This window comes from Alosa sapidissima, chromosome 10 (assembly GCF_018492685.1).
Source record: "Alosa sapidissima isolate fAloSap1 chromosome 10, fAloSap1.pri, whole genome shotgun sequence".
In the NCBI taxonomy this organism is placed as follows: domain Eukaryota; kingdom Metazoa; phylum Chordata; class Actinopteri; order Clupeiformes; family Clupeidae; genus Alosa; species Alosa sapidissima.
The window spans coordinates 20,764,171-20,776,431 of record NC_055966.1 but is presented as its reverse complement, the minus strand read 5'-3'; the positions used below and the strand labels follow the sequence as shown (position 1 = coordinate 20,776,431).

The following is a 12,261-nucleotide window of genomic DNA, read 5'->3' as shown; positions in this document are numbered from 1 at the left end:
TTCTCTGGGAAGCCTCAAACTGTTTGTACTGTGAGCGTAAGGTATTCCATCGCTGCTCTCCCACAGCCACAAATCAATAGGCCTCTCTTTATTAAGTTCCCCATCTCATGCAAGCAGGTGAGGTAGGCTTACAATAAAGATTACAAGGGGTAAGCTAGCTTACTATTATTAACAAAAGCAATTTAAACAATGTAGGCTACTAGTGGCCATTTTAAGAAATTACGCAAATGCCAAAATTCTTGATTCCGGCTCGGCCTACACTGCAGTGACCTTGTACGACCACCGGGGTTCGCAAAGTTACATTAAAGTTACCAGTGACAAACTGTTATAACGAGAAAACACACACCTATTCTCAAGTCCAGAGCAGCACCTGCTGACATGCGATAACAGTGCCACCGGATCGATGACAAACGCCATAGGTCTGCGCGTCATCAATTTTACCGTTCTTGGATCAGCTGCCATGGAGATTTCCCAGCTCAGCAACCTCAGAGGTGAGGTAGGCTAACCTACACCAACTGCAGCATAGTTTCTTTAACGGACATTTCACAGATTGTGTCAAACCTCACTATGTTTTCGTTTTCTAATGGAACTACGTGGTGCTGAAATAAGCGCTTCCTGGTTGCTAATGAAGAAACAGCAAAAGTTGGTTTCATACCTTTAACTTGTGGAATAGGCTAATTTATGTTAATGTTATAGATATATACCATTCAAGTGACATGAAGACCTGAAACACATCAACTCAATTGACACTGTGTGAGCCACTAGCCCATGAGATTAGTAAGATAGGCTACTATTTCTAAAAGGACATCGCCCCGCATACATTCCCATGACACGAAGACTGGCGTTCAAAGGGTGTGTGTCCTCTGTTGTGGAATTTGTAGGCTACAAGCCCCCTGTAGATGCTTCGACTGCGCAGTCTGAGACGAGAGAGGTTAGACCGGTCCTGTAACTGCAAAGAAACTGGGAAATGGGTGTTTGAAAACGAACATGATTTCTTCTTGCGTTTAGATTTCATCAAGGATTAACAGGAAATTGAATGATTATGGAATCCGATCCATGAAGGAGCTGCATCAAACAACGGATACATTTACTGCATCAAACAGTTAAGTGAATTACGGTGGGTGAGTTGTTTTAGGCTATAGGCTATGTCAAACCTACAGTTTCTAAAAGTTTTGTTCAGTTCATTTTCACACTCAGAAATAGCAGATTCTGTAGATTAGGCTACTGATTATGCATATTTAAAGGATTAGCCATAAAGTAAAGTAGCCTATATAGCCTAATTTGTTCTTTATTGTTTAACACACAAACCCTTTAAGGAACTTATTTTTTTTGCAGAAATCGTAGGCTATGTCACTTTTGAATCAGTGAACAGTTTGACTGGTTACTCAGGTGGTCACTGTTTTTCAGCCATCCCACTCTCTGCACTCTCTCAATTGCCATCATTGTCTGTCACCAGCACTTCTCCACTGTGAATCTGTTGCATGACATACTATCCCATTTGTCATATTGTCCTTGACACAAATGGCATTTGTGCCTACTTCACCACAAGGCAAACTTTGCCACTACTTTGCCACAAGGCATGCTAAAATGATCTTGTACAAACACACACACACACACAGAAAGAGAGAGAGAGAGACAGAGGGAGAGAAAGTTCTGAAATTCTACTTTTATTGATATCCATTCAGTGTGGTTATGACTTTCTTGAATTTCCCCTTGGGGATCAATAAAGTATCTATCTATCTATCTATCTATCTATCTATCTATCTATCTATCTATCTACATGACAATGACAAATGTACACAGTCCAATGATGTGGCAAGCGTCTGTAGGCTACAGTTTACTGATCGTAGTTTCGATGAAACTCTGTGTCACTTGACAAGAATCCTTGAATTTCTCCCCCAATTTTTTCTCAACCCCCCATTAAAAATATATTTTTTCTAGACGTTCTACAGTAAGGATGCTCACCACTGCCTACTAATAAGCCCTGCTTACTCTTCCCATCCCTCCCTCCCTCTATCTCTCTCTCCCTCTCTCTTCCCCCCTCAACTGTTTTCTCTGGGACATTCGGTTGTCTGTGATGTTAGTGTTCGGCATCTTTTGTGTGTGTGTGTGTGTGTGTGTGTGCGCGCCGTTACTCCCTGCTACGCTGACAACCGTGTCAGGGTGTTTGCTGATAAACGGGGACTCTTCCTGCTCTCCCAATGGCCTGAGTAAATATTTACTGATACAGATTCTGCTCTTTCTCTGCTGGATGCCTGGTGGGAGGGGATGGAGAGGCCTAATGTACACGTTCACACACACACACACATTATGCACATGCACACACACTTACAGGGCCACATACATCTCTGCTTACTCTTTACGCAACACATCACTCTCACATAATGACACATTCTTTTTCCATGTACACGTAAATCCCCCCCACCACACACACACACATATATGTATACACATTCAGACAAGCAAAGGGACTGAGTTTGTCTTTTGTGCTTTCTGGCTCCCAAACACACCTGCTCTTGCCGCTGATGTCATGGTGACCCTTTTGAACTATTAGTGTCCATTGTTTTGCTTTTCATTTCCCTTGTATGGTTGTTGACCTACTCTTGTATTTCACACAGGCTGGTCAGGGCATGCAGTTTCTCCTGAGCTGTTTAGGGGAATTCATGAAACTATTCATGAATTCATGAGATGGTGCCTGCAATGACGATCAGAAAAGGTGGAATAACCAATACATGGGATGTTTTTAATGTTAGGATCTCGGGAGTTGACAGATATGTGGAAATCAGGATAAAAATGGTGGTGAATTAGGCGTGAACTTGCTGTCTTCCTGCATGCTCACCTCAGTGGGGGTTAGGCGGGGTCCAACAATGACCTGTTGTTTGAGTTACAATAGAATCGCCCAGCAGAGTGTATTTAGGTCCAATCTGCTTTTATCATCAGATGGAATTCCGAAGGCACCACTGAATAAATGTTTGTTCTGAACAGGACTGAAAAGCATGTGGATGTTTGCAACTGGGCTACTGTTTATGCATGTGTATGCATGTTTTAATTACTGTTGTAAATAATGTTATGCACATTGATGTTTTGCAGTCCATGTGGCTGGAGTGGAGATAGCAGGAGCAGTCTGCCATGGCTCTGATTAAACTTCAGAATGTGGAGGACTTTTATGAAATTGGAGATATGTTGGGCAGGTCAGTCGCAAAACAGAACAGAACATTCAGATTTTCAAATACCTATTAGGATAACTTCTAAATGAACGGTTGTCATATATGAACAAAATTCACAGAGAGATTCTGATCAGATTAAGAGGACACAAACCATACCTCCTCTGAGAACTTTGTTTTGATGTCAGACACAATTAAGTTTGCACACCAACAATCACAGGACCATTGTGCAGTTTAACCACAGATGTGTTTTAGCCAAATATATGTTGCATCTGTAGGCTATTCATTCTTAAGCAAATGTATTTGAAATATTTTAAGTCCTATGGCTTTAAAACCTTTTACTGAATATATTGAGAGCAGAGAGCTGCTCAATCTCCCTGGCTAATTGTAGTATAGGCTAATGCTAGTGTAAAATAAACACTGAAAATCTAACAACTGCAGCTGAACAAATAAATATAAAGCCCAGTCTCCTTCTCTACCACTGTGTTTAACTGAACATATGGACCCTTTCAACAAGGTAAACAAAAACAATGCTTGAATGTTCTATTTGGGCCCCAATCTACTTCCTCTGCATTAAGATAACATATGGAATGTTAAAAAGGAAGTCTTGTTCCCATGTTATCTTAATGCAGAGGAAGTAGCAGAGAGAGTTAAAGCGGAGCTAGTAATCAAGGATCTTTGGAAGTAGATTGGGAACCAAATAGAATGTTCAAGCATTGTTTTTGTTTTTATTGTTGAAAGGGTCTATAGTTAAGTCATCAAATGTAATATGTGAAACACAGACCAACTTGTTGTTCAGCAAACAAGCAAATGCAAGAGTAAACTGAAGCCTTCCTCTCATCTTTTCTCTCTCTCTCTCGCTCTCTCTCTGCGGTGGTCCATCAGTGGGCACTATGGGCAGGTGCGGGTGGTGCACGAGCGGTTGACGGGCACTCGCTGGGCGGGTAAGTTCCTGAAGCTGCGGCGGAGCGTGAGCAGCCGGCTTGGCCTTGAGAGGAAGAGCGTGGAGCAGGAAGTGGAGATCCTGCAGGCGCTGCAGCACTCTAACATCATGGCCCTCCGCGACGTCTTTGAGAGCAAGGCCGAGGTGGTGCTCATCGTGGAACTGTGAGTGGGCACCTGAACAGATTTGTTTACTGCGTTTGTCTGTCTGTCTGTCTGTCAGATTTGTTTACTGTGTTTGTCTGTCTGTATATATGTATGTTTCAGAGTTGTGCTTTGCTTGCACATCTTAAGTGACCAGTGTAGTGTGTGTGTATATGTGTGTGTGTTTTTGTGTAAATAAAAGAGTTGTCACATGCTGCGCTGACTGGTCAGTCAATAGAGAATTAGATGTCGTCTGTTTGCAATACTGCATTCTGCACCTCTATATTTATAGGGCCCAAGCTCCTACAAGGCCAGCCACCATGTGACCTGAACTATTAGATTAGCACTGAAGTTGATTGAGGGGATTACATGGCCAATTGTACTGTCTGTGAGTCACAGTGTTGGCCGGTAAACAGCCTGGATGGAGGTGGCATTTTCCACTGGGGAAGCTATGGGCTGCAGGCGTGATACACACAAGCTATGTAACCAGAGAAAGACAGGCGGACTATTTCAAAGTTCAGGTCTTGACCACAGCCTCCCTTTGTCTGAGCATCTCTTTTGACTGCCTCCTGTGTGTGTGTGGGTGCATGCTTGTTACATGCTCAGAGATTAAATGAATCCGAAGATCCGAAGTGGCTTCAGTTCACTCATATTTGTTCTCTCGTTCTACTACTACAATTTTTCTAGTGAAAAACTATTAGGTTTTATTTATCTAAACCTGCAATCCTAGACAAGACTTGTTTTGGATTCCTCCTTCTAATCTGAGGTCTGCAGCAGTTTTATTTACTGTTTTATTTAATAACATGACATCATAGAATGTAAATGTGTCTCTTTTGAGATACTCATCTTTAATGCATTACATTTATCTTGAGGTCTGGAAATAGTTTGAAAAATGTGTCATCTGTCATGTGTATAAACTAGTGCATATACTGTATTATAAGCCGTTTCTTTTTTAAGCCGATTTGGAAAAAATCATCGATAAATGCTATAAACCTAAACATATTGGATAACTAGTTGGCTGTTTGAAACATTTTCTCTAAAGTATTATCCATTTCTTGCTGTCTTTCCTTTAGCGTAATTTACTGCTCTGTCCTTTCTCTTTTTTCTTCTTCTTCCCTCCTGTAATGTCGGCTAAACTACATACAGCTGCTGAGAACTAACAAGCAGCCCACTGGAAATGTTGCAGTAAATAATCTGAAACCAGAGATTTAAAATAACTGTGAGATACAAATCTTAGAAATGGTCCTATCGTTTCTCTCAGTGCAGATACAGTGCAGTTTATGACACATCAGCCATCATGTCTTCAGAAATGTAATACCTCCCCCATACAATGGTGGGACATAGTGTACTTGACACTAAGCCACTAGCTTTGCTTTCTCACAGCCCTTTTTATCTCTCTCCCTCGCTCTCTCTATCTATATCTTCCTCTCTCTCTCCCTCTCTCTCTCTCTCTCTCTCTCTCCCTCTCTCCCTCGCTCTCTCTATCTATATCTTCCTCTCTCTCTCCCTCTCTCTCTCTCTCTCTCTCTCTTAATCTCTCCTGTCCCTCCCCTGTTGACCCCTGGTCTTTGTGTTTCTTCATGCTTGTCTGCCTGGCTTCTCTCATCCCCCTGTGCAGGATCAACGGGGGCGAGCTGTTTGATTTCATCGCTGAGAAGGAGAACCTTTCCGAGAACGAGGCGATCGAGTTTATGAAGCAGATTCTAAAGGGTGTAGGCTTCATGCATAGTAAACACATTGCCCATTTTGACCTCAAGGTGAGAGGATGTGCAACTTGTATTTGTTTTCGGTAGTCATCGGAAACTAAGATAGAATCACATATGAAAACCATTCGAGATGTTTAGTTTTTTATTTCAAGACAAAAAGAAGCATCTAAAGAAATATACAACACCAAAGGTCTTGTTTTTGTGATTCGCCTCCCGCTTTTGTTGCAAATTGAAGAGCTGGTAGACTGTACCCTGTCTGTACCTTGTCTGTCACTGGTGTAACTGTCACAGTATCATATTGTTGAGAGTGGGGAGAGCATGAAGTCATACCATTGCTAACATTCAAAATATGCCTTCAGACATTTAAACACATCTGTGTCACATTACCAACTGATCCCTGCAGTTACAGTAGTTATAACTAGCACTACCCCAAATGCTTTCTATTTTTTGCCACATTGTCTGTTGTAAGATGGCATGATTCATATTACATCTCTGTAAACAAAATAATTTATTCTTTGTCACTATTTAGCCCCTAGAGAGGTCCTTGCTATGCATCAGATGTTCAACATGAATGCCAAGGGCGTTGCATGTTGTTATACTGCCTGTCAGAATTAGACTGACTCAAAACTTTGCACTGTTCTATTTGTTGTGCATGCTGTATGTAGCCAGAGAACATCATGCTGTCGGAGAAGGAGCAGGAACACCCTCACATCAAAATCATAGATTTTGGCCTTGCCCATCGATTCACCCCAGGGGAGGAGTACAAGAGTCTCTGTGGAACTCCACAATATATAGGTAATTATATAGAGCAAAGAGCAGGTTTCGCTTCTCTCTCTCTCTCTCTCTCTCTCTCTCTCTGTCTGTCTCTATCTGTTTGTCTTTGTCTGTATGTGTGGTGTGTGTGTGTGTGTTTTGGGCTGGAAAGAGTAAGCGTGTGTGCATGGGTCTGAGATCTGGGGAGTGATTTTGGTATGTGTGGCTTATTCTGTGGGGGAGTGGAACAGAAAATATGTGTGTGTAACCCAGTTGGCTATTTCCAGATGCACGTCTCTGTGCATTTTTGTGTATGCAGACGTTTTTTTGTGACACTCACTTTAGTTTGTGAAACCATTGCAGGTTGCCATAGAGATGTGTGTGGTCTAGCTCTGAGCAGGATGTGGTCTAGGGCTTGAGAGAGGTTAGCATGGACAGGCGTGTAGCGTTCTATCGCTGTCCAAACATGATGAGCCAAAAAACACTCTCATGATACAGCACTGATACTGATATAAAGATTCCCATCACAATGCGGCTGCAAGGTAACAAATAGGTATGACAAATGTACCATATGGGAGCCATATATTTCACTCTGTCTGACTGAAAAGTTGTGTATTTGAGCTCTCGGCTGACCTCTGTCCTAGCTTCTGCTTTGGGTTTGTCTTGTTATATAAGTGATTTGGAGGAACTGTGTGTGTCTTCACTTCCTCCAACAGGACCCGAGGTGATCAACTTTGAGCCCTTGAGCACAGCAGCGGATATGTGGTAAGGTTCTGAGGCTGTGTACAAAACACACTATAGAAACACCCCACACTTATCTATTGTCTAATTCCCCTCTCCCAGTACTACAGTACACACTTCACATTTTACTTACTTTTGAGCTCTCTGCTTTAACCACAGGATACCCTAGACTTAAAAAACTGTAAAATGGGAAGTATAAAGGTGTCATATACTGTACATATATATTACATGTATATACCTATATATTATAGGTATATATACATGTAATTTATATATAGGTTTATATATATATATAGGTATATATATTACATGTATATATACCTATATATATAAACCTGTATTTATCCAACTATACACTGAACATTATTAATCTCTATTGTATACACAACCATACTCTACCTGCACTTGGTATTTAATGCTTCTTTTGGATGTCAACTGCATTTCATTGGCTCTGTACCTGTACTCTGCTAAATGGCAATAAAGTTGAATCTAATCTTATTCTTATTTTTCAGGAGCCTTGGAGTGGTAACATACATTTTGTAAGTATCCACACACTTGAGCTGCCATGTGGCCAATCATTGAAATACATATCAACATACTTGTGCAGCTCTACCATCTTCTGTGTGATTTTTTTCCACAGACTGAGTGGCATGTCGCCTTTCCAAGGGGATACTGACGAGGAGACACTAAGAAACATAGTGGCGATGAACTATGAGTTTGAAGAACAGTACTTCAGTGAGACTAGTGCCATGGCCAAAGACTTTATTGAGAAGTTGCTGGTCAGGGACCCAAGGTATTTTCATTTGTACCCCTCTGTGTACCTGTCATTGTCCTCTTTTATGGCCTGTGCATATTACTCAATTTTTTTGTCTTTCACAATGGTCTTTTACGATTGACCATGTCAGACTATGCGATCAGAGAACCGCAAATTCTTGTTGTGTCTTGGTCGGGAAATTGGCCACATTACAAGATCATGCAGCCTATGGTGCACGTCACGGGAGTCGTAGGAGAATCCCAAAAAAAGTCTGACATGCTACACTTTTGGTCATGGAGTCGTGGAACATCGCACACAATAAATCGCTGGTTGTTGAATATGTCACATTACAAGACACATTCCTCCTTCGCCATCATTCCTATCATATTCGGGCACAACCCTGGAAATTTGTTGCCTACGACAAAATCGTGGCAAAATCGAATGTAATCTGCACAGGCCATTACCCCTTTCAAACAGACCTTGAAAAACATTTATTGATTGTGTATTAGTGTGTAGGTGTCCTACATGAATGCTACCTACTAGAGGTCGACCGATATGGGTTTTTTTCTATATATATATTATATATAGAGATGCAGGTATAGTACCTACACATTTAAGTTTACATGTTAATTGATAGTAGTTTAGATGCCCTTCCCTTTCATACTATATAGCTGAGTGAAGGTGTATGTTGGTGTCAAACTGAAAAACAAACATACTTTGCAATCGGGGGACATTGTATAAAAGATGGAAAGAAAACTATACAGGAAAAAATCTCCCCTTATTGTTCCTCTAAGATGTGTACAGTATATTAAATGTATTTAGACTTTGCATTACACTTTCAAGGGGTACTTATCAGGTTTGATGAAATCTGAAGGCATGATAAAAAAGATAAGAACTTATTTTATACATATTTTGTTGCATTTGTTCAATTTTCCAGGCCCTGATAAATGCAGCTAAAGCATACTAATTCTCAATGCAAAGAGTCAGGAGTACTCTGAGTTCAAACTTACAGGTTCCCGATCATTATAGGCTAAATGTTTTTGACAGCAAAAACAACATGTAACATGAGTCTTTCATAGTGACTTTTGCTTAATAATAAATGTGATTAATGTATGCACATATTTCTACAGTGAGAGAATGACAGCAGATGAATGTCTACTCCACCCCTGGATCAAGGTGAGGAGGATCTTATATGTTGGTTGCTGTAGAGAGAAATGCTAGAACTTTTTCTTCACTTGCGTGTTAGAACTCGTGCTAGTTATTGCTTATTACAATGACTGGGACTGGACAAATATATGTACTTCCTCTCTCTCAGCCTCTGACAAGGAAGCAGGCAGCCAATAGGAGTCGTTCCTCCATCAACATGAAAAACTTCAAGAAGTTCAATGCTAGGCGGAAATGGAGGGTGAGGTTCCATTTGTTTGGGTGTTGTAAGGGGTCTTCTTTTGAGTTGACCATGAGATAAGCCTGACATCTGCTGAGCAAATGTGGTATTGCACAAGAGCTCTTTGTTGCGCCATGTATAATCCTATACTATGAAATGCTAATAGTATCTATTGCAGAGATTACATTAAACATTTTTGGCATCTCAGATGGGTTCAGTCCCTGTTGTCCTGTTTTAATGTTAATCCAGTTTTCATGATCTTGGCAGGATTAAAATCTCCTGTTTTGCGGTGGTGCGGTATCTCTAACTCTGTTCTTCTTCCTCCACAGATGTCATATAACATGGTGTGGGCTTGCAATAGACTTTGTCGCTTGCAGTTACTGTGCAAGTCAAGTGCCAAAGTTGATGAAGAGTTGGTAAGAAAACCGGTTCAAGGTTGCCTGAACTGTTTAATGCTTAGTGAAGTTTAGTGTTCTGCAGCTCGGAGAAGGGCTGAAGAAGCCAGTTGGGAACAGCATGACTACGGCTATATACTAGATCTAAACAACTCCACAGAAGACCCCAGCCATGACATTTTCTGATTAATATTAATATTTAGATATGATTGGTTGTGTTTTGGGCTGGCCCAAACCATAGAGTAATTGTTGCACAACATCGGACTGGCTACAGTCACAGGACATTCCCAAGCTCATTAGCACAGAGATGCTCTCTAGAACCGTGGCTCTCAAACTTTTCATTATGAGGAACACCTATTTTCATTCCTAATATGAATATTATGTTTTATTGACTACCATTCACAGCCACAGCTGTTCACTTTCTGCTTTGCTGCTGTTCACCGCACTACTCCCATTTCGAGCCACGATTCCAACATTTCTGAACAATCATTTTCGCTTCCTTAGCTTGCCATCACAGCTTAGCTTTTCAGCCATTTTAACCAACAGTTAAAGTAGCCTATAACCCTATTTGCTCAGATCGGCTGATTAACAAATATTTGATTTTAAAGAAAGACAAAACCTAGTTTCGATTTAATTTCAGTGATCTTATGGTTAAGAATTTTGCATCATATTTATATATTCTTAATCATTTTGTCTTTCTAAAAAAATACTCCCGACATTTCTGATGAGTTTCATAGAATTTCATTATAATGTAATAATACGTAATTACATTATTATATGATATTATATTATATTTCCATTAATATTGTCAGCTTAAAAAATGTAGCAAGATATTTATATGTGTTAAAATAAGTAAAAGACAACAACAAACAATTCAGAAGTCAAAGAGAACAAAAGGCTTACAGAGTTTTATTATTTCTCTCTACCGAACAGAGGGGGTGTGAGAGTGACCAGGAGGATACAGAGACCAAGCCAGCATCGCTAATCCGCCGTCGCCTGAGCAGCAACTCCTAAGGATGACCACTAGAGGGAGCCACATGGCCTTACAGACTAATCTTGTCTAACAGAGACTAGATGTCTGAATGGGATGTCTGTGTTCACTGTGGCAAGCTCACTGGCTGTGTTAAACAAGTACATTTTGTCAGTGATAACTCTGTTTTCCAATAGAGCATAGCACTCTAGTTCACAGTGAAGTTATGGTAACCGTGTAAATGTTGAGTTCAGTTGTGAGATAAGAAGGAGGTTCCATTGTTGTGCTTTTAATTTCTGCGCTGTATTTTGGAGCACAGAGATAAGTTATTGGGTTGAGGAATGTCACTCTGTAAATCAACCATAGCAGTATTTCTGATAGTTTGCAGGCTCTTGTTCTGCCACTCACTGTTTCTATCTCTCTCTCTCTGACATACACACACACTCACACACACGCATGCATGCAGGCACCCACGCACACACGCATGCACGCACACACACACACACAGACTGTGCAAACTATTTTAGGAGTTACTTGAAGTTATTCCTCTTGATAAATGTATTTTGTACAAACAGAGAAGTACACCCTTGGCAACAGCATGGGGTTTTAAGTGAAAGCTGTTTACATAGTTTTTGTTTTTTCTCATACTCTCTACCTCGGTTAAATGACAGCCTAATGCATCAAACCAAAGCTGAGAGTTCTGAGAGGTTTTTTATACAATGCAGCATGTTTGCCCTTTGCAACAAATATGACTGCTTTACAAGGGCCTAAATGAAAGTACTTATTAAGCTGTATCTTGGTAACATTTCAAATTTTGTTTGCAAAAATATATTATTTTATTATTATTAAAACAAACAAACAACAAACATTTGAAACGTTTCAACGTGTGAGGTGATGTGTTTTGAAGACATGTTTATCATTAGCATTTTATATTTGTATTGCTGTGTAGTTTAAGTTACCTAGTTTAATACTGAATAACTGATTAAATGTTTTTTCCCAGCATCAAAATCTGGAGCTGTGTGTTTTATTCTCAGTTGTTCCTACCAAAATCTCTAAATACATACATATTAATTTTCCACATTTAGGTTATGTGTAGCCTACTTGCCACCTCCTGGATTTACACATTTTTCAATAAATATGTTCTCCAGTGGAAAAGTAGGTTTCAGATCGCTGGGTGTAGGCTAGATGTTCACTGAGCTCGCACAAGGACATTGGCACAAGATCCTCCGAGGGAGGAGAGATAGAGGTGTGACATGGTGGTTTGGAATGGCATGGCAAGCGAGGGCATCCAAGTATCCAAGGAGTCAG

The 12,261-nt window shown here is 40.5% G+C and overlaps 1 protein-coding gene across 7 annotated transcripts; it reads left to right on the top strand.

Moving 5' to 3' along the window:
- The first annotated feature begins 336 nt into the window (after window positions 1–336).
- On the top strand, window positions 337–11,961 carry LOC121721135 (death-associated protein kinase 2-like). Of its 7 annotated transcripts, none has more exons than XM_042107794.1 (13): window positions 337–491; window positions 1,009–1,102; window positions 3,091–3,191; window positions 4,050–4,271; window positions 5,869–6,007; window positions 6,622–6,751; window positions 7,426–7,474; window positions 7,963–7,989; window positions 8,091–8,243; window positions 9,335–9,380; window positions 9,520–9,609; window positions 9,918–10,004; window positions 10,917–11,961. In XM_042107794.1, exons 3-13 carry the CDS (start codon window positions 3,130–3,132, stop codon window positions 10,995–10,997), a joined length of 1,086 nt encoding a protein of 361 aa, XP_041963728.1. In that variant the 5' UTR covers window positions 337–491; window positions 1,009–1,102; window positions 3,091–3,129; the 3' UTR covers window positions 10,998–11,961. The 7 variants fall into 7 exon arrangements, with proteins under 7 accessions (XP_041963728.1, XP_041963727.1, XP_041963730.1 ...); XM_042107793.1 differs by having other exon boundaries at window positions 1,009–1,117; XM_042107796.1 differs by having other exon boundaries at window positions 1,009–1,121.
- Window positions 11,962–12,261: the final 300 nt, after the last annotated feature.